Source organism: Perca fluviatilis, chromosome 10 (genome assembly GCF_010015445.1).
Source record: "Perca fluviatilis chromosome 10, GENO_Pfluv_1.0, whole genome shotgun sequence".
Taxonomy (NCBI): domain Eukaryota; kingdom Metazoa; phylum Chordata; class Actinopteri; order Perciformes; family Percidae; genus Perca; species Perca fluviatilis.
The window spans coordinates 30,219,742-30,247,421 of NC_053121.1; the positions used below are offsets into that span (position 1 = coordinate 30,219,742).

Here is a 27,680-nt window from a genome sequence, read left to right on the forward strand (position 1 = left end):
GTTTTAGAGGCAAATTGGACTAGGATTGCTCTAGTAAAGAGAGCAAAATTGTAATTGTAATTGCTGGAATCTTTTTTTTTTTTTTTGGTTAACAGAAAATCATAAAACACAATTTATTCTCTCTCTCTCTCTCTCTCTCTCTCTGTCTCTCTCTCTTTCTCTCTCTCTCTCTATCTGTGGCTGCCATGGTTACAGACATGGGAAAGGAATTTTGTCTGTCACTATCATAAACCTGCCTGAGACACAGAATGGGAGTCAGACTGGAACTAGACTCAAGTGGAAAAAGCTACTAAAAGCACAGATAAAACATGAATCATCAAGAGAAGCAAATGTTTTCACAGATTAATAAAAAAAAACGTATCTGTCATTTTAGCAATAACATTTTAGCTCTAACAGAAACTCAAGGATTCTGCATTGCAGTGCCCTCCAATGGCCAAATCTATATTTGTTTACAGTAATGTAATATGGAGATAAAAATGCCAGATGTAGTGCCAGATTGTGTGTTGTATGATAATGGCATTTACAGAAAAAATGGGCTGAAGCCACTTCATGCTAAAATACAGGTGTATGCACTTAAAATAGTTTCAGGTTGGTACATAAACCAGATATTTTCAGTGGTAAAACTACATTAAATTATTAATGTCGAAAACCTTTAGAAGTGATGTTTAGCAAGTTAGCAGTTGCAATTTAATATTCCTGGTTATTAGCTGAGGCTGTTACCTGCAACAAACATAACTCATGGACCACCAATGGTACAAGATAACAACACTAAGGGGCTAAATCCACAACACCAGGACAGTAAATCTATCAAATAAAGTCCTCGTCACGGGTGTGACTGGTGTGACTGGTGTGACTCGTATCTCTTTGTGTGTGTGTGTGTGTGTGTGTGTGTGTGTGTGTGTGTGTGTGTGTGTGTGTGTGTATGTGTGCGTGCATGTGTGTGTGTATGTGTGTGTGTGTGCGTGCGTGTGTGTGTATGTATGTGTATGTGTATGTGTGTGTGTGCGTGCGTGTGTGTGTGTATGTGTGTGTGTGTGTGTGTGTGTTGTGTGTGTGTGTGTGTGTGTGTGTGACGCTCCACCCCCACACCCCAGCACCCTGCTAGTAGCACAGTGCAGTAACCTATATCTCACAGGGTGCTTTCTAATCCAACATGACCTCTCACCAGGCAGCCAACCAGGCCACCAAGAAAACCACCATGACAGTCAGGCAATGATTAGTGAAGGAACAGTGGGGGAGAAGAGGCCACAGGGCTTATTGGAAACTCATTTACTGTGAAACTGGCTAAGTGCCTTTACATCATTATCTTAGCCACAGAAATACATACATCCAGATCCATGTGATGTTATCTTCAGTGTTGTAAATACTTTTCTATCAAAATATATCACATTATCAAGGGCATATTTTACTAGTATGATCAACCTACGATATGATAACCTACCTATATGATTAACCTACCATCATTACCTACACTTACAGTGACTTCTGCACTCTCATTTTGAGTGTATCTGTTAGCTAGTTTCTTTGTTTACTCACTGTCATATTTGTACAGTGTCATGAGTGAATTGTCACACTAAAATCTGAAACCAATGACAAAATAGGCTATTTTCCACAGTGGATTTCAGGTCAGCTACAATTTCCCATTCCCTCATGGGCATGGTGGCCGTTTGGTGGCAGGCTTTTGGCAGAGCTTGAAATGTGGAAGTAAAGAAAGTGTGGAGGATGTCATTTCCTGTTAGAGGTCAGGGTGGCGAGGAGCTCAGTTCCAGCCAGACTCAACCAATCTGTAAAATAGCCATGACTGTGGGTCCCGTCATTACAGTTAGTTCTGCCCAAACCAGAGAAAAGATAGAGTAAAGAGAGACAGGAAGATGGTAAAGGAGAAATAACACCACAATCACACATTTTCACACAAGGCTGAAAAGCCTGATTGTGGAGGGAATAAGGGGCTAGACCATGTGCCCCTTTCTAATTAGAATGGTGTGTCTTCAATTATAATGTCAATTTTAAGAATAGGAAACAATTGCACTATTTTTTATGGATATTTTTATGTTTTGAAACAGATATTTTGAACGGGTGTTCATGACCATAGGGTCATAAAACAGCGACTGCTCAGATGGAAACATGAATATGATCAAGCAGCTTGGGTTCTGGAGGATGCATCATTAGTAAAAGGCAGAGGGAACTAAAAAAAATAGATGCAAGAGATGAAATACACAGTACAGACAGCTGGAAACTAATTCCATGTTGATGAGCGAATGACTGCTGTTTATCAGCACAACACTTCTTCACATTTGCAAAGTCACATGCTTTTCATACCTCGGAGCCCACTTTTAGCACATCACTTTGTCTTTTGATGTTTCAGTGATTAACTCTACTATGTGAGCAAATAGGAACCCATTATATGCCTAATTTTAAATGCAAGAGTCAGTTTCATAATCTAAAGTTTTGGAATACAAGTGCTGCAGTGTTCTTAAAACTCTGCACACAAACATGAATATTTTATTCATTATTACTTTGATATTACTTATATAAGGTTTGAATGGGTTTTATGTTATTAGTTTTGAACCTCTCATCTGATCCAAGGCTGAAACTGTGTTTTGGAGGGCAAATTATAAAAGGAGCTCAGTGCAACATTGGTACAGATTGAATGCTATTGACGTAAGCTGATGCAGTCAAAGTGTCCAGTCTCAGCACTCATTCTGACCTTGGGACCGATCCCTGCAGGTTTTAACTCCCCAGAACTGTTCTAATGGCAGTAAATGCTTGGCTTAGCAACTTCTGTGTGTCCGAAGGCCTTGTTATGTATTCACATCACCTCTTCACTGTATGCTCAAACAGCTTCTTAGTCACTGTCACGTCAGCAGCAACTGTAATGTACTTCTAAGTCACAGAGGCACTGAATTCCTGATCAATTGACACAACATAGAGAATTACCAAAACCTTGTCAAAATAAAGAGGAATGATTAGTTTAAATGTTGTAGTACCTAGAATTAGCTAATGTGTGAATATCACTAAATGCTGTACCTCTTTTTTACAATAACATCATTGACATAATTCATAATACATACATATGCCCCTCTAAATGCATTTTGTTTGTGCTGCAGGTGTTTCTTGTGCTCAGCTGTTGGCATCAGCGGTTTGCCTGAGATAATAAAATATTATAGCGCGATGAATTTACAGGAATACCCAAAAGTATTGATCGCTAATGCATTATGTGCATTATTTCCTGTAATGGAATTCATAACCTGCATTCATTTGTTTAATCGTTAATTTGGAGTTATCATTCCATTTGTCTTGAAGGAGAGGAGTGTTGAATTTTTAACACTACATAATATCGATCAAAAATCATTTTTCCAATGTCTTACAAGAGCCTGGAGGGCAGCACAGTGTCTAGTGTCTTGGTAGAGCTAATACAGTTGCCTGGTGATTTTTATTGTCCAGGTTTTCTACTTAGACATGCAGATCAGATGGATACAAAAAACATGTAGGTTAGCAAAACTCTTTTTGAAGGTCAGTCTAAACCTAAATTGTAATAAAACAATATAGGAGAAAACAGACTTCCTTGTAGCTCCTTATGGACTTCCAGCTAGTTGCAGAAACATGTATCCATTCTTTCTGTGTACTGTCTGCAGCTAATGACGGCAAGAGAATCATTAAAACCATTAAATTATGTTACCAAAAGGTCATGTGTCAGATCCCCACAGTATAACAGCGAGTGTTATCCATCAGAAAATAAGAGTGTTGTTGCTGAACCCTTGAGTGAGACACTAAAATGCTACCCATTGTAAGTCTCCCTAGATAAGAGCACCAACTAAATGCCAGAAATGTAAATGCTTTCTAGGAAGCAGTTGCACAGGATTTCTGGGACATACAAAACTGAGTGGTTAAACATTTCTCAAAAGGTCACTGACTTGGTTTGAGCAGCTACAAAGTGCTGGATTCTCCAGGAGGACCAAATGCTTTCATTAGCATGTGTAAAATTTCCATCACACTCCTGAGGTTTATTTGTGTAAATTTGCTCAAAAGGTAAACATTGTTACACAGCCAGCGGGTTCATGATTTGATTATGAGTTACTCTCATTTCACGTCTAAAAACTCATTGAAGCGCTCTTCAGCATTGCAACTGTTACATTATCTCTCAGGCTGCAAATTCAGTAAATTGCGAAACGTGCTCTAAGATAATTGAACTGAAATTACATTTAATTCTAGCAGCAGCAGAGTGAATCCATGCACGACCGAACCTCCAGACAAAGTCAAACAGATGAACATATGTGAGTATGTGAAACACAAGTAGCTGAGCATGCTATGTACTCTGCCATGAGTAGGATTTACAATGAGAATGGCACCAGAAAACAAAGGTTTGGGTGTAGAGGGCAACAGGTATTGGCAGTAAAGGGAAATTCTGGTTTCATACAACTGAACGTTTCATTTTTTGAAGTTTTGGCCATCATTCCTATTGTTAATATAAATATTGTAGCTATTGCTGAATTCTGAGAACATGGTGACATCGCTTACACAAGGTATGACAGTGTAAGGAATTGAAACAGTAAGAAGATTTAAGCAGAAATACAGGTTTTAAACAAACCCCAGTTTTAGGTGTCCATAATTTCTGAATAATTTTCCACTAATTTCCAAGATGTTTCTTGTACTGATTGTAGGGAAAATAGAATCAACTAATTGCTAACCTTGAGAGTCTTTTAGTCGGTGAAAAGCAGTTCAACTGAACGTTGGATTTGTCTTCAGGCATTAACATTAAAAGTAACATTTCCAAAAATGAATATATGATTATTATTATTATTATTATAAAAACGTTACAAAACAAACAAAAATGGTGCCTACGGGACAATTTCTTTTTAATTTTCACGTGTGTGTTAATGTGTTAACACAGTTGTCTTATGTGTGTGTGTGTGTGTGTGTGTGTGTGTGTGTGTGTGTGTATGTGTGTGTATACACATGATCAATCTGGGACAAAGTAGGATGGATGGGTGGGGGTGATGGATAGTGATGGGCTTGAAGGGAATCACAGATAAAAAAATAAAAATAAAAATAAAGAAAGTCAGAGGCGCATAGCAGAAGTAGTAATAACACGTGGAAACGTGTCAGATATTTCTAAGAAAATATTTGGGAATTCCTGTGCAATGATGAAATATTACTTATATTTTGGGTGCTCACAATTTCTTTTTATTTCATTTTTAGATATCTGATTAATCTGATCTTCTGCTTGTGTACAAATTGCTGTCATACTTTATTGAAGCAATGTTGCTGTGTTGCCTAATTTCAGCAGTTACTTTGATGACTACACTGGTATATCCAATAGAAATGATGGCCAAGACCAAGAAAATAGAACCCAAGTTATACCAAACATTTCCTTTAAATTCCCACCCATGTGTACTCATAGAGCTAAATGATTTGTTGCAAAAAAGCCACTGTTGCATGTGATGTGCTGTCCGTGGTGCTGAAATCTGACACACTGTTGCTTCTATCTGCCACCAACCTGAGCTCCCACTCACTCTCTGCCTCATTAGTTTGCTCCCATATTGCTATATACAGTATATTATATATATATATATATATATATATATATATATATATATATATATATCTCACACTGTGCAATGGATAATATACATCTTTCTGTGCAGGCTGAGATATGCCTGTCATAAAACAAGGAGACAGGAATGCCATTTATTTCCTGTTAGCTGTGAGGCAGCTCTTCTCCATTTAACCCTGTTCAAAATGGCAGTTACAACCAGCCATAGATTTACATTGGATTTGTATGCAGAGGGTGAAAATAAGCGCTAGATCAAAGTTAAAGAGGAGATTCATTTGATGGGTATTCCTGGAGGGCATGAATGATTGCCTCCAGCTGATGCACTTGATGAGTTATTTCAGTATGAAATGTCGGCCTTTAACATGAATAAGAGAAGACTTGTTTGTCAAGTGACCAACAAAACAATGTTTGAAGGTGGTCTCAATTCAAATTGTCTATTCAATATATACATTTGCTGCCTTTTTGACATTTTGTCAGTTATACAAAACAGTTCTTAAGGTTGCAAATATCTTCAGATATATCCCATTATGCATTCAGGATCTATCAGAGGAGAAAGGATTATGTCTTCTAGATAGTTTAAATCTGTAGACCAAAGGTAATCAGCACATTGACCCACATTGAGTAAATATTCAATGCTAATGTGGAAATTATACTTTTGGACTTGTCTTCAGTCTTATAATATAGATGTGCATGCATTGTGGTTGGCAGAAAAACAGCAGAAACAATGAATTATAGATTTTAGAGGCATGCTTTTACGTATATATAGATATACGGCTGCTGCTGATGATGATGATGCTGCTGCTGATGCTGCTGCTGTGGCGCCAATGGTAGCATGGTAGTTAAGGACACCTTCATCCTGTTTTAAGGTCATAAGTCTGACCCCAGGGGTGCACCTTGAGGAGAGGCAAACAAGGCAAATGGTTGCCCCCCACGCCCCACCTAACTCCAAAAAGAGGCCACGCATAGTGGCACATTTTGCAATGACATATACAACCCCCCTGAAACCTCCCATAAAGGCACTATTCAGTGCAACGCCGCTGCTCCAAAACAGCCTCATCCTCAGTCTCATGGCAGTTTGTGATATGATCACGTTATTGAATCTATTGAGTCGTGGACAGGACACGATAATGTATTTTTTTTCGTGTGGTGATTACGAATTTTAAAGCAATGTATTTCAATGGGAAGCATATTTCGTGATCACAGAACAATGACGGTAGTGAGTAGTATTGATAAGGCGAAAGTCCGCACAGGGAGGTTGGTCGGGGTGGTGGATTGGTCAAACAACACAGGACTTTGACCCCGGAGACCAGGGGATCGCGTCCCGCGTGTTGCAGTTCCTTTCCTCGTTATTCTCTTCCTAACCACAACCATCCCGCTATTGTCGGCGTGTCCCGCGTGTGACGGTTCCTTTTCCCGTTCTTCTTTTCCTAACCACAACCATCCTTTTGTTGTGGCGTTTCATTTCCCCATTGTTGTGTGCCCCTGCGCCTAGGGATGCGCCCGGGGATCGCGTCCCACATGTGGCGGTCCGTCCTGTTGTTGTGACCGGCGTGTGGCGCCTCATTTCCCCGTTGTTGCGTCCCCCAGAGCAGGTTCGGAAATCGTGACCTCTACACGTTCAAAATTCGTGACGTGTACACAAAATAAACGTCAAAATCGTGACCTGTAAACATATCAATAAATCTAAATAACGTGACTATTTCACCGGCGTTAGACCGGGTTGTCCAAAACCATTCTGCCTATAGCTAGAAGGGGCCCCGATTATGTTTTTTGTCTAGCTGTGTATAAATCATGTGCAAAGAACACCAGCTGTTTCAGAATATGTTACAGAGTTCTAATAAGCATTATTGTGAGTTCATATTTGGTGTTACATATGTCCATGTTACTCCTCCTTTGTTGTTGAAATACTCAGATGTGTGTGCATGGTGTTATGATTATTGAGGGGGGCCTCAGTGAGCTTCTTTGCCTGGGGCTCCCCAGAGTCTAGGATTGCCACTGCTGATCCCTGCAAGAGTGAAGTGATCTTAAGCAGTCTTTATCAGCCTACTCACTCGAACTTCAGAGCTGAAACTATAAACTGATTAGTCGATGGACAGAAAAATTTAATTTGATCATCTTTTTTTGTTGTTTCAGTCCTTTTTCAAGCAAACATGCCAACACATTCTCTGGTTCCAGTTTCTCATTTGCTGCTTTTGTCTGTTCAATATATCAAGCTCTGTATAGCAGTATCGTGCATGAAATGTATAAACACAATCTTTGAGTTACAGTCAATGTGTATGTATCGTCTCATACATGTAAACATTTAAAAGCGATACTATATGAATATATTTAAGAAGGTTTTTTGGAATATTTACTTTATCATTCAGGTTAAGCATGGTGGGGAAGATGACAAGGCAGTCCACTTGAGGTTCTTAGTGTAGGGTTGGAAATCCTTTTGACAATTGAGATTTGACATCACAACAGATTGACCTTTTGGAAAACTGGGACTCTGTAAAGGAAGGTTTAAACATTATAATTGCGCACATAGCGAGGACATTATATTGAAATCAACATGTGCACTCTTGTCACCAAGTAGTTGCCACTCGGCTCTTTTCGTCTCTGTCCGCCTTCTCATTAGCATTCCTCACTTGTGGGTGTGATGCTGAAAGGATCTCCGGCGCGCCGAGCGGAGGCGCGCAGTGTCCCTGTGCGTTTAGAGGAGGCATCAGCTGCCGGCAGGAGGAGAGCGACGTGGAGCAGCGGAAGAAGAGACAGCAGACCTGCCTTGCCGGCGACCATTCCTTCACTGCTGGTGTCCTTTCACAGAGAGACACCTGCAGAAAAAATTGGTCACTTACTGAAGATTTTTCATTCTTTCTCCCAAAGGCTGAGGGTCTCCAATATGTGTCGGATCTAACATCTCCGGAGACATCGAGGAATAGCAGACTCCCCTGGTGGATGTGGACACCTAAACTGTGGACATGGAAAAGATAGTGAATTTACCCGTTTCAGTTCTTCTGGTTTTATGGGGATGCGTGCATGGAAGCTCACCCAGTGTTCAAATTGGTAGGTATACCCATTAGTTCAAACATAAACACGACTTGAAAAAAAAATGAAACCATTTTGCGTAAAATGTCTCTTACCAGAGCACAATGTGCAAGTGTAGCTGATTTTTATATTTGGGTTTCAGGGGGACTCTTTCCAAGGGGCGCGGACCAAGAGTACAGCGCGTTTCGGATAGGAATGGTTCAGTTTGGCACCTCGGAATTCAGATTGACGCCCCACATCGACAACCTGGAAGTGGCGAACAGTTTTGCTGTAACCAACTGCTGTAAGTGACAAACATATTTTCCCAATTTTAAAAGGAAACGAATCGCTTTTTACAAGTGTTCATGTCATCTATAAACTGTGTATGCCCGTTTTGTGCGTTTTTATCTGATGAGTTTGGATAAATGTATCTTGCAATGGAGATGGAAATCATCTGAGCTGTTTTATTTGGAGCCTATTCTGTCAGCAAACATAGCCTATCAACGCTTTGAGCTGGGTAGTTGAGGATGAATTAGCATCGTGTAGGCAGGGGGAAGTTGGTTTCCACAGTAACAGTCGGTTGCAGTCACATCTAACCCATGTTCATTCCTTCAGATTCAGAGATCAAATAAGGCTAGACTGCAAAAATATCGATTCTACTTTTACCTTTCATCCAACTGCCTTTTAAACCGAATGCTTTTTTTTTGTTACTACGGTCAGTGGACTGGAGTGAGATTTTAATTGATTCCAACGAACGTCAACCTGTTTCTTGTTATTTCTATAGGTTGGCAACGTAGAGATCTGACTTTGTTCTTGCGTATTCCATGCTTGCAAGAAAACAGCACTTCAAATTGGCTATATGTTCAATTTATCTCGCCACATTAACTAGGGACTTCTCTCATGTTCAATAAGAAAAGCGCGAGATAGGACTTGCTGAGATGGACATTTTTTTCCCCCAGTGTGTACCGATGTCTCGTCTTTTCTCAGCTCCGATTGAGCGGTGTTCATACATTGTTGGCAACATACATAGGCCTACACAGATTTGCATTGAGGATTACAGTAATAGGATGCGATGAATTAACAGCAGAGGCCAATCAATGATCGGCAGTTCCTTGGGGAATAGTAGGCGATAATAAACCTAAATCACGATTACCTGTCTCACATCCAACATCATCACCATATTTCGTTTAGACAGCGGAGAGTTTTCACTGAGAATCAGTTACAATCGTGCCTTTCTTTCATCAAAAGAACCATGATGCTGGCTACTTTCTTTGAAAAAGCCGCAGCAAAAAGACAGCAAATAGGTTCTAAGGGCGCAATTTCTTTAACAGCCACAGCTCTTACATTTCATTAGGCGGTTGCCAAGCGACTACTCCTTTCAACAGTCCCTAAACATAAATCAAACGCTTTTGATTGGTGCATCGGTTCAATCGATGTCATTACCATATAAACGTTTCCTGCTTGGATATCCTCATTGCATCGAGAGCCATGTCGATCTTCAACATGCAAATATCATTGTCCCTTGTTTGAAATAATGAAAACAGTAAAGCTTACCCTATGTTTGCAAAGACTTGATAATTTGTTGGGGGATTCTGGAAATATTGTTTTCTCATTTGATGTTGACAGCTACAGCAATCTCTCTCCTACAATTGCATCAGAAATTAGTTGTTTCGTTTGACTAACTTGTTGTAATTGTGCAGTAAAGTGCAAATTAACCACATCCTGAATAGGCCGTGTAAATGTGTTTCCTTCTACCCAAAATAGAGAGAGAGATAGAGAGAGAGAGAGAGAGAGAGAAAGAGAGAGAGAATGTGTGTGCGCATGTGTGTTTGTGTGTGTGTGTGTTTGATTCGGTTCAATTATAATTTAGCAAGCAGTTGCTTATAAACACCTAACTGTGTTATCTTAATCAATTAGGATCAAATTTGGAGAATTCTAGCGTGATTAATTTACTTAATTTAGGCTACTTGGAGTTTTATTTTCAAATAACTGGGTCATGCAATTAATTACCATAGCCTCATTTCTTAAAATGTTTTGATTTTGCACATGCTCCAGAAAGGTCAGGGAGTGAACCTAATGCAACAATTCATAAAGTAAACACAAACTTTAGCATGATGCAGTTTTGAAAAATGCAAATAAACACCAGTAAAGCCGTTTAGTTTCCTATTCTTGTTTTGTAGCACATATGATTACTGCTGGCTTCCAGTTTTGGGTGAAATCAGTGTATTGCAATCCTTCAAAATGGTTGAGCTATAATTTTGGTATTAAGACTAACTGAAGCTCCCGCATGATGGTTTATGCAAAGCAGCTGACACTTGTGATATTTCAGAGTGTGGGGTGACACACTGTGAGTCTGGTTCACTTCCACTTCAACAACACAACTTCAGTTCAGTTACTGTTGGGCTATTGAAACGGCAAATTACTGAGACCTGCACAAAGTTATCAGTGATCCTGAATAGGGAATGAGTCAGTATAGAAAATGAACTAACGCATGGCTGGGTGAACTTTGATTTGTGATGTTGAACTGAGTGAATGACTGTCACATTAAATATTGAAAAGGCTGCTAATAGTCTGAGGATTTTTCTTGTCCCTCGACATAGCACCCAGGCCGAATGTGTGCACTGTATAACTTTGGTTTTTCAAAACGGTGTGTGCATGTACTCTGTCTACCTCCTCTAATTGACTACTTGAGTGGGAGTTAGAATTAGGAGGGGCGAGGTGAGGTGGGGGGATTGCTTTTAAGCCGGTAGATGGCAGTCTGCCTCACAATGACACCTCCATGTGTAATTAAAGTGCATTAACACCACCACTTTACCTTTTGTCAAAATGTACTTTATGAGACAGCGCGCAGTGGAGAATAAAAGAAGAAAATATTGAGGCTGACATGGCATATTGAAAGCTAAAATATTATAACTACAGGTTTGTGTAAGCTTTCTGATGAGCTCCAGGACTCCCCACACACTCCATTACTAAGGAGCTGCTGCTTACTTTGGCTGTGGGTCACAACAAAGGCACCTTTGTCTTTAATAAAGTGGGTAACGAGTGAAAATGTGAAACCAAATCAAATTGTATTGAAGTGAACAACAGAAACTGAGTGACAGATTTGACTACCAAAAGATGGCACAGAACACTTGTTAACATATTTATGTTATCAGATATTTGCTGACTTTATGCAATCATAAAAGTATGGTCTGATAAAGTATATCAGTCTTTTATTTCTTTGCCAGACCATTATTTATTAATTAGATTATTTAAGTTAATGAAATAAGAGTTAGAACATATGGATCTGTGCCCCACAGACATTTCACACTCTGGTTGTACTTGGTCTGTGCAGCAGCATACTTCATCAATGCAGTGTGTCAGAGACAGTGGGAGGGAAGATGATACATTCCTCCATCAATAACAGTTCATCTGGACAGGCCTGCATCTGCTGCCAAGACCAGGGGAGTCATTCTGACTGTGTGTGTGTGTGTGTGTGTGTGTGTGTGTGTGTGTGTGTGTGTGTGTGTGTGTGTGTGTGTGTGTGTGTGTGTGTGTGTGTGTGTGTGTGTGTGTGTGTGTGCATGTATATGTGTGCAGTTATATTGGTGTGCTGTCCACCCAGAGCAATATATTGAAGAGATTCTTGTTCAAACTTCCTAGAATAGAATCACCTCTGAGACCCTGTGTGGTTAAATGATGAATGCACCCTAAAACACTACACTGCTGTTAAAAATAATAGATATGTATTGTGGAAGTTGAATTTCTAGGGCTATGTTTCTATTTGGTGTAGTATATTTCAGCTTTTAAATAGTGTATACTTTACAAAGGGTTTATAAACTCTAACTAATAGATTAGTAGTAGAATAGAATAGAATTCAGTTATTGTCATTGTACATTGAGTATACGAATAAATTAAGTATCAATCCTGAGGCTGCATTCACACATATATTTACACATATTAACACATGAAACAGTAATAAAAAAAAATTCAAATATAAAAAATAAACATTAAATATAAATATGTTATGGATTTTAAAAGCATTGCTGTGACTTATAAAAACAGTATATAGATGAGATATTGCACTTCTACATATTGGATATTATTAGTGCTTTATAGGTCAGCGATAATTTATTAATAAGGACAAGTTTTTGGTTGCCAGGTTATGATCTTTAATGCATCAATACATAATTTTCTTACCATTAACAAATGCATTAGATACAACGCATATGCCATTTCTAAAGTATTCCTTGTTTCTGTGGACAAACTGCCATTGTAGACACAATGGCTCATACTGGAATATTTCCTGCACAGCTACACTGAAGATTAAAAGTGCACCCAGAAAACAGTATGATTTAGTTTTAGGAGTTCGTTTTGTTTATTGTCCCTGTGGGGAAATTAGGTTGCAACAGAAATCACAAGGTATTTTTGACAACAAAAGACAAAAAACTAAACAACAATGACCATCATTTTAGACATATAGACATCACTACACATAGCACATAGACCAGGGCACTCATACATGGAGGGAGGAAGGGAGTCCAGATCAGCTGGGAAAAACAAAACAAAATTAGAAAACCTTGTTACTGTACAGGACCATCATTAATTAAGAAATGAGGGCTCAACGGGTCACACAATGTATCTAAGCAGTTTTGAGTGAAACAAAAAGGAAAGTCATTCTTCGATTGAACTCTGAACTCATAGTTATGCACACTCTGATGAGGGGTCACAAGTAGACATTGCTTTGAAAATAAGGGGTCTCAAGCATGGGATCTCTCTAAAGTCTGAATTTTCCATTACTGTAATGTCCAATTATCAGTCTCCAGAACGCAAAGCAGCTACAGCTTGCACTTTTGTCATCAGCAGTGCAAAATATGACACCATTTTTAACAACTTTTGTGTTACTTGAAAGACTGAGACACACGCATCATTCGCTCACAACTCACACTTTTTCTTGCAAATCGTTAAATTATTTAAATCAAAATGGACATCATCATGGACCCATCAATGAATTATAAGTAGCAGAGCAATATTATGTACATTAGGGATGCACTTCTCCTTTAATGTAGTGAAAAGCTTTATATTTCACTGTGCACCTGGCATTGTGTGTGTGTGTGTGTCTGTGTTTGCCTGCCAAATTAAACTTTATATTCTGTTATAGCATGCTCCCTTGCTTTTATTTCACACCCACCTCTTTCAAAGCAAGCCACTCTTCCTCCTCTGAGAGCAGCAGAGCAGTTTGAGGTCACGACAGCCGGCCGGCGATTTAACACTTCAAAGTTCTAGTTTGTCATGGTTGAATCACGTCATACTATAATTTCATGCATCTACATGCACATAGCATCTCAGGGACGTACGCATGCATTCAGGGACCTTGCTGAATGATCAAAAGCGTGAACTGAATATATATTCTCTGCAGAGCATTGGTTATAGCCAATTTAATGTTCATACTTAATTAAGTGCATTCTCCTCCATTTCAGACGGAGCTGTGAAATATTAAATAGGCCTGGGAGCTGGCCGGTCAGAAAATGAGTCTAAAGAACCCTCTGTGGATCTTTGCTTGCCCTGAATACAGCCCTCAACCAAGCCCTTATCGCTCTGTCCTCATAAAACACAAGACTGAGATAGCATCAATTACACCGTGATTCAAAGGCTCTCGGCTGGAAGTCCCCTATTGTCTTGTATCCAATCACTAAAAGCTGGTTCATTCACCGAGCCGTGCACCTCCAAGATTTTGTAACAACGCCCTTGCAATGATCGGCTACAGTGCAGAAGTAGTCCATTCTTTGAGCCGCTCTGACTGCAGTCGGTATGAAAGACCAGACTTGCGGCGATCATGCATGCCATTCACGCCGCCCCGACCGCGTTGACCCCAAGAAGCATCAAACAAGATGTTTAAGCCAGAATAAGACTTTAAATTATTTAGTAGATGGACGGTCGAAACAAAGCTAAACTTTAACAGAATCTTATGGCTTGTGTTGTTTTCCTCCTGGCTTTAAGAGAGTTACCTGGGTCACTTTTTAAAATATGTTTCAGAGCAGAAATGGACCAAACTCACCAAAACTGTCAAAAACACCATCTTTAAAATAACTATTGCATTTTGATTTTACATACAAATATATGCATGAAATATACATACACATCCCAATTATTACTTGACATACTAATCTTAAATCAAGATCCACTTACTTGCTTCATCAGTGAAAAGAGTTTATTCATTTATCATGGAGTGGACTCTGTTGTCATTACACAACATATGGAACTTAAAGTGATAAGACAAGAGAATCAATATCATTTACTGATGAAGACCATAAACTGTGGTTGGAAAAAAGCTAGAAAGTGGACTGGGAGTTAATATTATTTTAAGAATGTATTTCCATGCTCAATTCCATCACAGAAAAATTACCTCAGTCACTAGGAATTGGGTTTCATTCATTCAGACAGTGTTACAGTATACATATTTCTCTCTTGTCTAAGGTACCAGCGCTAAGTGTCGCTGCACCAGTGCCCAAGACGTATTTCTTTGTATGCTTTTTGTTGGCAAAAAGAGATCCAGAGATTGTCTCCACAGAACACAGATCCTTATCCTAAAAAGATGTAACCAAGGCTTTATCCTTGGCCCTTTATTTAATGGCGCTTACCCACTGCTAGCTCTACTCAGCTCAGCTCGGCTCGACTCAGCCGCGGTGCCCCATCCTCCTGTTTCCATTGCAGATTTAGTACCGTGGCTGGTCATCACAGCAATGAGCACTTTAATTAAACGTTTCAACCACAAGGTCTTCATCAAGGCATTACGAATGTGTGAATTGCAATCCATGCATTATTAATTCTTCTTTCAGTCTATGACAAAAACAAAATCTTTAAATCAAATTGTCTTTTACTGGTTTTAAATTCTGCATTACAGTAAAGCGATGTACTCTTCTGAACTTACCAAACTGTACTAGCTGTTCTATTATTTGCCTTTTCCCCACTTAGACATTATGTCCACATTACTGGTGATTATTTATCTAAAATCTAAGTGTGAAGATATTTTGTTAAAGCACCAATTGTCAACCCTAGAATATCGCCGCAATATCGATATCGAGGTATTTGGTCAAGAATATCGTAATATCTGATTTTCTCCATATCGCCCAGCCCTAGCTGAAGCTCTATTCACTGGTAAAACGACACCATCCTGCATCTTAGAATGGAACAGAAATATTGGCATTGATTTCTGGAATTCACACTGCATCATCATTTCCTTTTGTCCCCCCTTTTTACCTCTCTATTGATGCTTACCCACTGCTAGTACAAGCTCTGATCGGTTCAGCTTGGCTCAGCTTGGCTTGACTCGGCCGCGGTGCCCCGTCCTCCAGTTTCCATTGCAGATTTAGTCCCGCCTCATGGGTGAAGCGAGCGTGGGTGGTCGACATAGCGACGCTGCAGGAAACTGCCGTGATCTAACGCGACACAAACAGAACATCGAAGGTGTGTTGTTTTTGACTCTCGGGCATGTGGCTGTTGTTTTCAAAATGCCGGGTTTGTTCAGGACACCCTCATCTCTCGCTAGCAATGATGACGCAGTGATTAGTGACGATTCTCTCTGACCAATCAGTAGTCTGCAGGTTTTCACGTCACCTTTTGGTACCGCCTCAGCTCGCTTGGAACCTCGATGGTGGTGATACTAAAAAAAGTACCTGTTGGCAGGTACCAGGTACTTTTTTCATAATGGAAAAGCAAAAAAGGCAAGTAGAGTTGAGGCGAGTTGAGCAGGTACCATGTAATGGAAAAACGCCATAAAGGTCCCCTTCCACATCTTTCTTTTGATAAATAAGAACAACTCGCTCATTATTCTGAAGCCTTTTGTCAAGCTCTAAAAACTTGTACAGCGACAACAGCATCAACGCCAACAACACCATTTACTCTAACTGTTTCGGTATGTGAATACGTCAGGTATTGGGCTGTCTACATGGCAGAAGCTAAATCTATTCTAAGAGTCAGGCACTGTGTGAGAGAGGCAGGTTGGCTACAAAGATTACAGATCAGCTGCCATAGAACTCATTACTGATATGATGAAGAGCATTGTTTCACAACTGCATCCATAAAGCTTGGTTGAATAAAGATTCAGTAGCAGCTTAAAGACACATACAAACATTAGCAGATGGTCATATTCACAACAATGAAGTCATTTAGGTTTATAAAATATGTATTAATCAACAGCCAGTCATGGTTATTTGACAGAAATAAATGACTCTGTACTGAAAATAAACATATTTAAACATATAACTCAATGTTGACCTAAAGTCTAAAGTTAGTTAGTATCTAGTTTTTGCTATTGTTTTTTGCACTATAGAGTTGTTGAAATCTGTAATTAATGAAAAAACACATCCCAATAAAGTGGCAAACTATTCTCGGCACTGGAGAAGCATTTCGACATAGTTCATGGCCATCGTAAAGCAGATGGACTTGAAAAAAGTTTTAAGAATTTTATTTGTTTGTTATTGTTGTAAAGTAACAGTAAAAAGCTCAAATTATAATACATCAACACTAAAGGCAGGGTTGGTAATGTTGAAAACCTAGCAAGATTTAAAAGTAGCATGTCCTCGGGTCTCCGTTTAACCCCTCCCCCTGCCCTCGGCACTCCGACCCACACACGGACGTGCACGAGCGCCGCTGCGTTGCTGCTTCAGAGCGAGCGGGGAAAGGACTGCAATTGTAATTCACGTCTCATTCACCGGTAAGCAAACACCTAATATTATCATACTGAATGTTTAAACCAAACATGACTACTGTTAGCAACGCGGTGACGGCACATATTGAGCTCAGGCTCTGAACCGACATAAAACTATGAAAAGTTAAGCACTGTAATTCGTAAGCATTCCACGTATTTTTTGCTGTATGAACCACAATGACTGCTGCTGTATATGAATGCTGGGGGCAGCGTAGGGAGGTGGTTGGGATGGATGGGTTGGCAGACCTTCCTCCACAGCGCTGCGTAGGAGGGTCTGGCTAGTCCTCACGGCATTCAGGAATGGGAGAAAAACGTGCTCTGGTTCATGGGTGGTGCTAAGCTCCGCACGGAAAGTGGAACGTCGTGGATTATGACTAGGTGGGTCATAAAACACAGCGCCTTCAAACCAGGGAGCAGAGTTTGCCTCTGGGCGAAAACAAAATACTTTCACCCAGGAAACGCGTGATCGTTTCTTGGTAGTGTTTTAATCCAAACCGATCTTTTTCCTAAACTTAACCAGACGTTTTGGTCCCTAAAGGTAACTGTCGTCGCCAACACACTGAAATATTTTTCGTTCAACTTGAAGTTCACTTGACTGAGAATGAGTCAAATTTCCTTTAATTCGTAGTAGTTAGAGCGGGCGGCCATATATAGAGTTTTACACCTCGATGCAGCCGGCATGTCCTTCCCCCCTCTCTCTCCCCTTTCATGTCTTCAGCTGTCCTGTCAAATGAAGGCCTAAAATACCCCAAAAAATATATATATATATATTTTTTTTTCTTTAATTCACCAAATAACCTGTTCTGCTAAAGGGAGATGCTCATAAGCATTCATAGAAGAGAATCTGCCCTTCCCATCATTGTGGTGATTACTGTAACATTTGATCCTGTTGCCTTGTCTGGTCTTACAGGGTGCTCTTGGCAAATTTATTAGAGTTTGTGTGTGTGTGTGTGTGTGTGTGTGTGTGTGTGTGTGTGTGTGTGTGTGTGTGTGTGTGTGTGTGTGTGTGTGTGTGTGTGCGTGCATGTGTGGAGAGAGAGAGAGAGAGAGAGAGAGAGAGAGAGAGAGAGAAAGATAAAGAAATGAAAAATTATAAATGAAAATGACAGGACAAAGCCAGAATGTCTTTATGGTGTGATAAGCAGAGCAAGAGTGCAGTGAGCAGACAGACATGCCCCTTTACCTCTGTTGTTCTAATGTTATGTCTCCCTGAACAAAATGTAAATGTATTGGAAATGTAAGAGTGACTGTCTTTGGGCAGGCTGTGTCCTTTAAAAAGGTCAGCATGACTCAGGCTCAAGGTGGATATGATCAGGGAAAGAAATCTTGGAGTGCCTGTTTTTTACAGCAAAGTAGGCGTTTACCTTCAGTGTAGTCTATATCCACTGGTTTAAAGAAATGCCAATAAACCAGAGCACGTTTTTCTCCCATCCCGGAATGCTGTATGGACAAGCATTGCCAGACTTTCCTCCGCAGCCCTGCGAAGGAAGGTCTGGCAATGCAAGACTACCTCCAGTGTGACCCAATATTAAGGATATCAATCTACTCATACTCTACTTAATTCACAAAAAGTACATTTATGCATACTGACAGCATTGTATTCAAAATTATACATAATGATTTCACATTGCCTAATTAGAAGCATAATTTATCCTCTGTCGCATTCTGTGTAATGCTGACTCACATCAACTGTTTTCTCACCTGCTTAACCTTTTGTTAAACAATCTGTCTCTGTAAAACCTACAGTGCCATGCCTCCAAACAACCCAATAAATCAACATGCAGGGCTGATGATTGCATTTCCTTGAATGTCTGCACTTTTTCTCAGCTCTGTCTCTTAACTCTGTCCACTTAATTTAGATCTTTAAATTCACTTGAAACATTTCTTTATGTTGTCAGCAGTGCTGCTCAGCAATGTCTGTTTTGCAGACAGTGCTATTGTGTTCTTGTAGGAACTTGTCTCCTGATGGTCTGCCTGCTTAAACAAAAGGTATCATCTGGACTGTAGCCAATGCATTTCAGCAGCTGTTGGCTCGTCATTTGCATTTTCTGCAATGGTATAGAAATGTTTTCATGCATTAAAAAGGTGCAGGCTGTGAAACTGATACTGCACTGTCCAATGTTCCCTGCTCATACAGAACAATACAGAACAGAACACAACAAAAGCCAACTTTAGATGTTTTTTTAGTTTAGTTTTTAAATGTGAACACTTTGCATTCTAGGAGTTATTTTGTAATGACATTTTGCCATCTGTTTAATTACTGGACTCTTATTCTCTTTGTGTGCCTTTTCTTCTATAGTTACTGATTTCCTGCTTTTCCCAGAATGACTTGCAGCGTTCTTCAGTAAACAGATCTAAAATTCTTGTATTTAGCTGGGTGGCAAAAGTGATGGCAATTCCAAAAGAAGAAAAGAAAGAATATGTTGCATGTCTGCTTTGCATTGTGGACTAGTGACGGTAAATTGATTGTCTGTGCATCTGTGTGTATTATTAATAAATGCTTCTGCAAAATGTTAGCCCAGAAAAAAATATATTTTTTGATTTTAAGGGAACAACACCAAAAATTTATATTTATATGTACTTATGTTTCACAAAGTTGACAAACTCAAATCACTTTGTTACATCTACAATAGATCTTTACTATTAGTTCAAGCTCATTCAAACCCACCATGAGTAGTTAATGATAATAAAATGACTCAACATGACAAAAAAACATCCCACAAAGTAAGAACATAGTATTGGAAAGAGAAATTCATATCATACTATCATCAAATGTTGAGTCTTTTATGCTTAAGTCTCTGTGTGATGTGTTACCTGGCTGCAGGAAATATTTCCCCTGGGGGACCATAAAGTTGAAAAAGCTTTCAATGCAGAGAACTGAAACATTTTCTGTGTTTGAGAGTAAACTCTCACAGGGAGAGTTGACTTGGTTTTCAGCCGTGTACCCGTCTTGCTCCCCTAGTTTTGAGAAGATGTTTGTCCCTATTACATAAAGGAACCTTGGGTGTTATGTGAAGGCCCGTAAGGCCAAAGTCTGTGGGCAGTTTCTTTGATCTGCTCCGTCTCATGGGTCTGTAGATGGATTCAGTGCAGGGAGCTCATGGAATGGAAACAGGACATTTTTCTGTTGTTTAGGGTGGCTGTGCAGTGGATGCTTCATTGTGTCAGGAAGGTTTGTGCGGGGGTGTTTTTACGTTCTTCTTTGTTTGTTTTTTTGGTGTAGTTTTGGTCTATTACTCTGCTGCTCTCAGAGATAAAGACAAATGAGAACAGTATGTCCCCAACTTGCAAGGTTATTGTTAAAGCATTTCAAAATTAGACAAAGGGAAAAATACCTGCAGAAAGGAGTCCAAAACCACCAGTTACAACAGCCTGAGACAAAAACTAGAAAGAGTGACAGACTATGAACTGTAAACTACTGGTGCATTAGCTTTTTAGCTAATGTATCCTTATTTATAAGCCAGAACACAGGTTTCATCCTGTAAATTTCAATGCTGTCTGCACCACAAATGGAATCATATTCACCATAAACTCTAAATAATCTCATCTCATTGGTAGTGGTAGTAGTAATCAGCAGATGTGCAAATTAATCAATCACAAAACAATATGATACAGTGATTTGATATTACAAAAAAGTATATATCGGAAACAACGTGTAACTGAATGAAGTGTACTGAGCCCATCACCCTCACACGCTTAGACAGCCAAGTATATACTAGGTGCTAGGACGAAACAATTAAATGGACAATGACATGGACAGTTAGAAGGAGATAAGAAAATAATTACAAGGGAAATGTGACGAGGCAGAGACAGATACTGTCAGACTTCGGCCAGCGGCGGGCCCACAAAAGCTAGGTCAGCAACCATGTCCACTGGCAGGTGAGATCATTATGTGTAACAGATGTCTGAAAGAGAGGCCAAACAAACAGACACGCACAGACAGCAGACAGGCAGCGAGTATTATGTTGCAGCAGGCAAGAGGCAACTCCGAACTGACTCCCAACTGCCATCTCCTATTTAAACGCAGTGAAACTAAAGTTAGACTGTTGGTCCTGAAGTGGACAAGAGTAAAGTTGCTCATGTCCAGGTAGGCTCTGAGTTTGGAACATGATGGGTTGGGACCTACAGTATGATTTAGCAGTCAAGTCCAGCAGAAACATTTCAAGATGACACAAGCTGGAAAAAAGAGCCCTAACATATTTTAGCAGCTCCACATCTCCACTGCTGTGATAAAAAAGCAGGAGAAACACTGAGAAAAGGGGGGAGTTGCATAAATTATGTTTTTATATTTTCTGATTTCACCATTTTCTGTCCGGAAACAAAAGAAAAACAAGAGTAATAGCGTTACATCTGTTATAATACATCCAAATGCTGACCTTTTATTATCTCTTAGTTCTGCCTATAGGATTTCAGATGATAGACACAAGGGTTTTCAGATTTGTACCAATTTTTTTTCTACTTGTAGCCCGGTTACATTAATGGCTCTTTTACAAATGCAGTTTATGATAATTGTCAAGAAAAGAAGAAAGAAAGACAAATAACTTCTAACTCTCTCTAACATTCTGCCTTTTAACTATCAGCACCCTGCAGGATACAGTTCATTGTTTAGTTTGTTAGGTTTGATTAAGTCCAATGTGAATATGTTGTGAAGTAATTTCACAGTATTTAACACTAATAGTAGTAATTTGGGAAAGATTGATGATATCTTGGGCATAATAACTTTAGAATAAAATATTGATTCAGGCCCATTCCTAGTCTGAACCAAATGTCATGGCAATCTTGTCAATAGCTGTTGAGACATTCCAACCTCATTGTAGCGCTAGAGGATAAGTCAGAGGATCACCACAATCAGTGGGCTTCATCCTCTGGGCACCACGACTGTCTGTTCAAAATTTTACAATAATCCATCCAATAGTTGATGATATATTTAAGTCTGGACCAAAGTGGTGAACCAACTGACCGAGAATTCTATCCAAGGGTCTGATAACCAAACAGATAAACCAGAGAATAATACAGTCTTTTTAAGTAGATTTTACACCCGGATCTATGCTCCAATATAATGTCATCAGCAGGAATCAGAAGATATGTATTGCAAAGAAGAGGACTTTGCCAATAGCCATCACAATGCCAGCGTGTCGCTGCTTCGTTATCCAGACTTCATTGCAAATAGAGCAAGTTTGACTGAACGGAGTTAGAAAAATACCTGAGATACCTGAATACTTGAAGGTAAAACCATCCATAATCCTCACAATTTCTACTACATTACCATCCTAATCACATTTAATACGTTAATACACTGCTATACTGTACAATGGTATTTATTTTTCAGCCATTCAAAAAGATTACTGCTGAGAAAATATCAGTATGTCATGGACCACTGTTCTGTCTATAAGAAGTTATGTTTTGTACAGTATTGTGCCTGCACAACAATGCAGCCTTCTGTCATTCATAAAAAATAGTCAGATTTGTATGAAGACGTTAAATTTGACTTTTTAATGCTCACTTTATTGTTGAAAACCGAGGCCTCCGGAAGGTCACAACTCCGTTAGCTTCCTTTTGAAGTCGGAGTATTGTGTAATCTCCATTTTTCGTTTTTATGCCACTTATTTAAAGCTTTGACAAAGACACAATGTCAAAAGTGTTTTAAGCAGTACAAGGGAGCACTGGGGATTATCAGGAGTTGCTGGCTTCCTCTCACTCTCAGTAGGATGTTTCATGCAAATCATCACACTGAATCAGTGTGCATCTCATCGTCTCCATTTACAGTAAATTATACTTTGTTTACCTGAAGGGCTGTATTTGAAACAGGCTTATATAAGAGACATGCCTTTTCTAATATTGTACAAGTATATCTTAAAATATTTTAGTAAGAAGCCTCCCTGTTTTCTGATCTGTCCACCGTTGATGCCTTGCTGTTAATGCACACTTAAAACCTTCCATTTAAAGCTCAAGTCCAATACAGTCTCTAGTGGGAGATTTGCATGAACTTGTCCATAACATTCATGGTTACTCACCAATCCGCTCATTTTTTCTTCTCTAATAGAAGTATTGTTTAATTGACTAACAATTTCTAGTCACTTCCATTTTGTCATTTTTTTTTGTTTTGAGTTTTTTGAGCTCAAAGGACAAAGTCATTCTAGTTCCTGCAGGCATAAAAATCAACTATTTGAGGTGCAGACATGTGGACTAACAAAGCCACAAACATCTAAACATCTACAGGAAGGTTGACTTTGATTGACCATTGATTAGAACTTAACCTTGCTCAATAAAACAACAACATAAAAAAATTAAATGAAACGGCAGTAATTAGTTAATGAAAACAGTATTTTTGTTAAAAAGAGAACTTTGGAGCAACAGATTGGTGTGACTCCGCGGTTGTACTGATGGAATTCTGTATAACGGTACATTACACTGAATTTTTCATGTGAGCTATTACAACATGGCATCATGACTTTGCGTAAACATACACGCCACTTTCCTAAGCCAAATGGCGTGTTATCTGTACGCATTTTGAGCAATCCACGTGTATGTCTACGCTGTATACAGCGGATGTAAACATACACACCACGCAACGTCTTATCGCGAGAATGTTCCGTACTATCGCGAGAACAAAAGAAAAAAAAGAAAAGAAAAAACGTTGGGTTTAGGAAAAGAACATTGAAAAAGGCTTTAGTAACACACAAAAAAATGACAAAAACATGACGGTGACCAACGTCACACGCTTAGGAAAACAATAAACGGTTGGGTTTAGGAAAGAAACTTTGAGGATGGCTTAAAAAAATGAATACGGTGAAAGTCTTGTGTTTTACCCATCCCCCACCCCAACCAACCAACCAACCAACCAACCTCCCTCTGCAGACTTACGTCCTTTCATGCTACTCGCTACGGCGAAAATTCACACGTAATGTTGGTCAACGGCGGCCGAAAGGTGTTGATAAACACGCAAAAACCGCATACGAATTGGCGTGTCATACATACGCCACTTTATGAGATCAGTCTGGCTATTAGGAGTACAAGTTTAATCCACACTTCCTCACTATTTTCCAGCCTTAATTAAAGACCGGCCCCTATTTGGTTGCGCTGGCCACGTCTGTGGCTACTATACATTTATTAAATACCTGCTTTTATTTGAGAAATGAGCCATCAAAGACAAGATCATGTGTATTGTCTCTTTGCTTTGATCCACCTCACCGAGTTGGTCCTTATTCATCTGCAGCTGCTCCCTCAGATGTTGGATGAAGCTGTGTTTTTATAGATGTAACTAATTTTGCTCGGGCTTGTTCCAAGATCATTAGGACATAGAACAGCAGATCTAAAGTCTCCTTTGGTATTTCCACTAAAGGTCAGTGGACATACGGTATGTTTTATTACAGGAGGCAGATGGAATGCCAACAAAGTAGCTGCGTATGTATGGATCGTCTTTGCAGAATCGATATGGCCAAAGAATTCTGTATTGTGCTTAGTGGAATGGATTGGTGTGCACAGCAACGCAACACAGTGTTTCTCTTTCTTCAGATCTAAGATGTAGGACTGAGTTGTCTGTGTCTGTTTTTATGTTAATAAATCTAAAAGAAAACAATGATCAAAGGACAGCATAATTTTGTTTCGGTTAGATTATAGGTTACATTATAAGGGATTTAGTATCTCACGCTGGTCCAATGATAGTGTTTTCTTTTTTAAATATGCAGTGTTTCTGAGTGAGTGTCCTCCAGAAAAGCTGTGTGATCCAGATCAGTGTTTAAAAGTCAAGTCACATGGCTGAACCGCGAATTACAACACAGTGGTTTTGGTTAGCACATTACGCTGAGAGCAACACTAACAATCACACACCTTTAGTCACTGAAGTCAAGTTAATTTAAAATGATGTTCCTGACTTTGTTAGAACAAATCAGGAAAGCTGCTATCATATCACAAATTGCACTGCTGTTCCGATAAAAGAGCAGGGCTCTCAAGTTTTGAAGACAGGCATGAGTGACATCTCCCCCCCCCCCAAAAAAAAAAATTAATAATATTATTATTAGTATTTTTTTATGTTATTATTAATAATTGCTCAGATTTACACAAGAAAAGATTTGACACATGGCACTGACAATTCAACCAAATACAAAGTAATTATACAATTTCCGCATGGTGACTTATGATGCAGAGGGGTCTGGGGGATCCTCCCCCAGAAAATTTGAGCATTAAACTCTTCATTTCCTGCATTCTGGTGAATTTGTATGCACCTATTTATACCTTTTTCTGAATTAATTGATGCTGGAAATCTTTATGTAAAAGGTACACATAGATTATAATCCAAATATAAAAACATAATGGAATATATTGCAGTAAGGCTCTCAGGCATTCTGTATTGTTTTCATCTATTTATTCTCCTGTAGATCAGCTTTTCTAATTATATCTGAGTCAGCACACTGCACAGCCTAGCATCATTTACTCTTCCTTTTTCTTTTCCATCTTTTGTTGAGGAAGTAGCCTAAACTCCTTAAATGTGCATATGACAATTATTCACGTCAATGATAAATTCATTAATGAATTAATAAACCCCTGGACTATAATATTTCAGATTTGTTTGAGCAACATTTCTGCTCATGTCCAAAACTTTGTGCACATTCAAAATATATCTGTGTTATCTGAGTTTTGGAGGAGTCGTGATATTTTGAGAAAAATAAAGTTATAATAGTCAATATATTTCAGAAAATAATCTACCTGCACCATAGTCTGCTGTGCATTACGTGATTACTCTGCTGATACGGTAGATCTCAGACCTCCTGACAGACACAGAGCCCCGTTTGGGTCTCTGGTCTCTGAATGAGCGAACGTTTAGGGAAGTGGCTGTACGCTGCTCTTTGCTTTTTTCCATTGGTTGTTACCCAGATCTTACCCAGATACAATAATGCTATTTTCTGATTGGCTATTGTGTAGCCCCTTTCTTTTTTTTGATTGGCTGATAAGTGGCAGGCTCGACTAAGAACTGCAGGGGAGACGCGCTTGATTCCTGCCGGTTCCATAGTGAGAGCGGCGCCGGCAGAGACATTTTGGGCGCTGCGGCATATTCAATTTATTATAAATAGTTTTTCTGCGTGAGAAATACAATGTGTGGCGGGAGTGCGTGACAAAAGACCGAAATGAGTGACTGTCACGCTCAATGCGTGACACTTGAGAGCCCTGAAAGAGTCTTATTGCACTTAAATTCACGGTGCTTGTAAGAAACAGATTAAGTGGTTTTCAGTTGTTTACATGACACTTTTTCACTTTTACCAAGCTCCAAAAACCTTGGCGCTTACACCAATGCAACTTGGTGGCATCTTTTTGTTAGAGTTTATTGTATAGGATGTTGTAGAGGATTTTCCCAAGCTGAGGTAACCCTCACTTGAAAAATGACTTGAAAAATCTACTCCAGAGCCACCCAATCATATATAATATGCTGTTTTCATTGGCTGAATATTACAAATGATAACTAATACACAGACCTTTATGTATAACATCAGTGGAGCTGTTTTGATGTCCTTAATGATATTGATATTGAAAAATAATGATGATACAGCTACAGTCAGCAGTCATACTTCATCAATAACTGGCCTGTATGAGCTGTTCAGGCATCTTACAGGGCTCCACGCAGCCACTCCTCACCCCATCCCTGCAGCTATCAAAGGTGCCTATAAGAAAAGGCAAGCTGAAAGGACAATTGAGACATTGGGGGCGCTGTACAACAATTGCCTAGTGTGCCTTTAGTATAGAGAACATTCATCAGACTCTGTTCTTGTGAAACCTACATCCTCCATCCACAGCCGTCAGAAAGCCTCCAGGAAACAGGTCAGTGAACAAAGCGACAGAGGGAGAAAGAGGGAAGGAGACCGAGATAAATAGGATGGGAGATGGGAGGAGGGGGACTCAGAAATTGATAAGAACTGAGCTGTACTGTTCTTTTAGAGACCAGCTGCCGGAAGAGCTGCTCGAAGGCAGACAAAAACACCCCCAAGTGCGCCTCGCTGGCCCACAGTGACACCTCACAGAAGTCTTCCTATCGGCCACTCAGGCTGACTGAGAGCTGTCACCAAGGCAACAGTCTGTGGTGCTGCTATGCACGTTTCATTCAAAAGAATTTCATAATAACACTATTTTCCGAAGTAAGTTTGTTTCGTGATATAGGAATTTTGAGTTAATTTAACCCTTTTACATGTTTTATTAATGGTAATTTTGATAAATGTTTTGAAAGAAGTGGTGCAGGAGCAGGAATCTAACCCATCTGGCTGATTTTGTCAGTTGCTTTCGGAAAATGACATTTAAAGCCTCAACACTACATTAAATGATGTGCCAAGGTGAATATTTTCTGCAGTGTAGAGAGGGAACATGGCTGAAATATGTTACCCTGGCAACGGTCTACAGAGTGAACGAAACCAGATCATGTTGTTATTGGCTGCAGACAAAGCT

At 39.5% G+C, this 27,680-nt stretch overlaps 1 protein-coding gene across 8 annotated transcripts in view; it reads left to right on the plus strand.

The window, feature by feature from the left end:
- The first annotated feature begins 8,231 nt into the window (after positions 1-8,231).
- gria2b (glutamate receptor, ionotropic, AMPA 2b) overlaps positions 8,232-27,680 on the plus strand; it is a 54,655-nt gene continuing 35,206 nt past the window's right edge. For 6 of the 8 annotated variants that reach the window (XR_005640496.1, XM_039813728.1, XM_039813729.1 and 3 more), the window contains exons 1-2: positions 8,233-8,599; positions 8,724-8,864. Coding sequence is in view for 6 of the 8 variants with exons in the window: in XM_039813728.1 (XP_039669662.1) it covers positions 8,515-8,599; positions 8,724-8,864 (226 nt within the window). In the remaining 2 variants the exon portion in view is untranslated. Of the gene's footprint in view, positions 8,600-8,723; positions 8,865-27,680 lie in introns of all 8 variants that reach the window. The other 2 variants (XR_005640495.1, XM_039813733.1) reach the window with 1 other exon arrangement.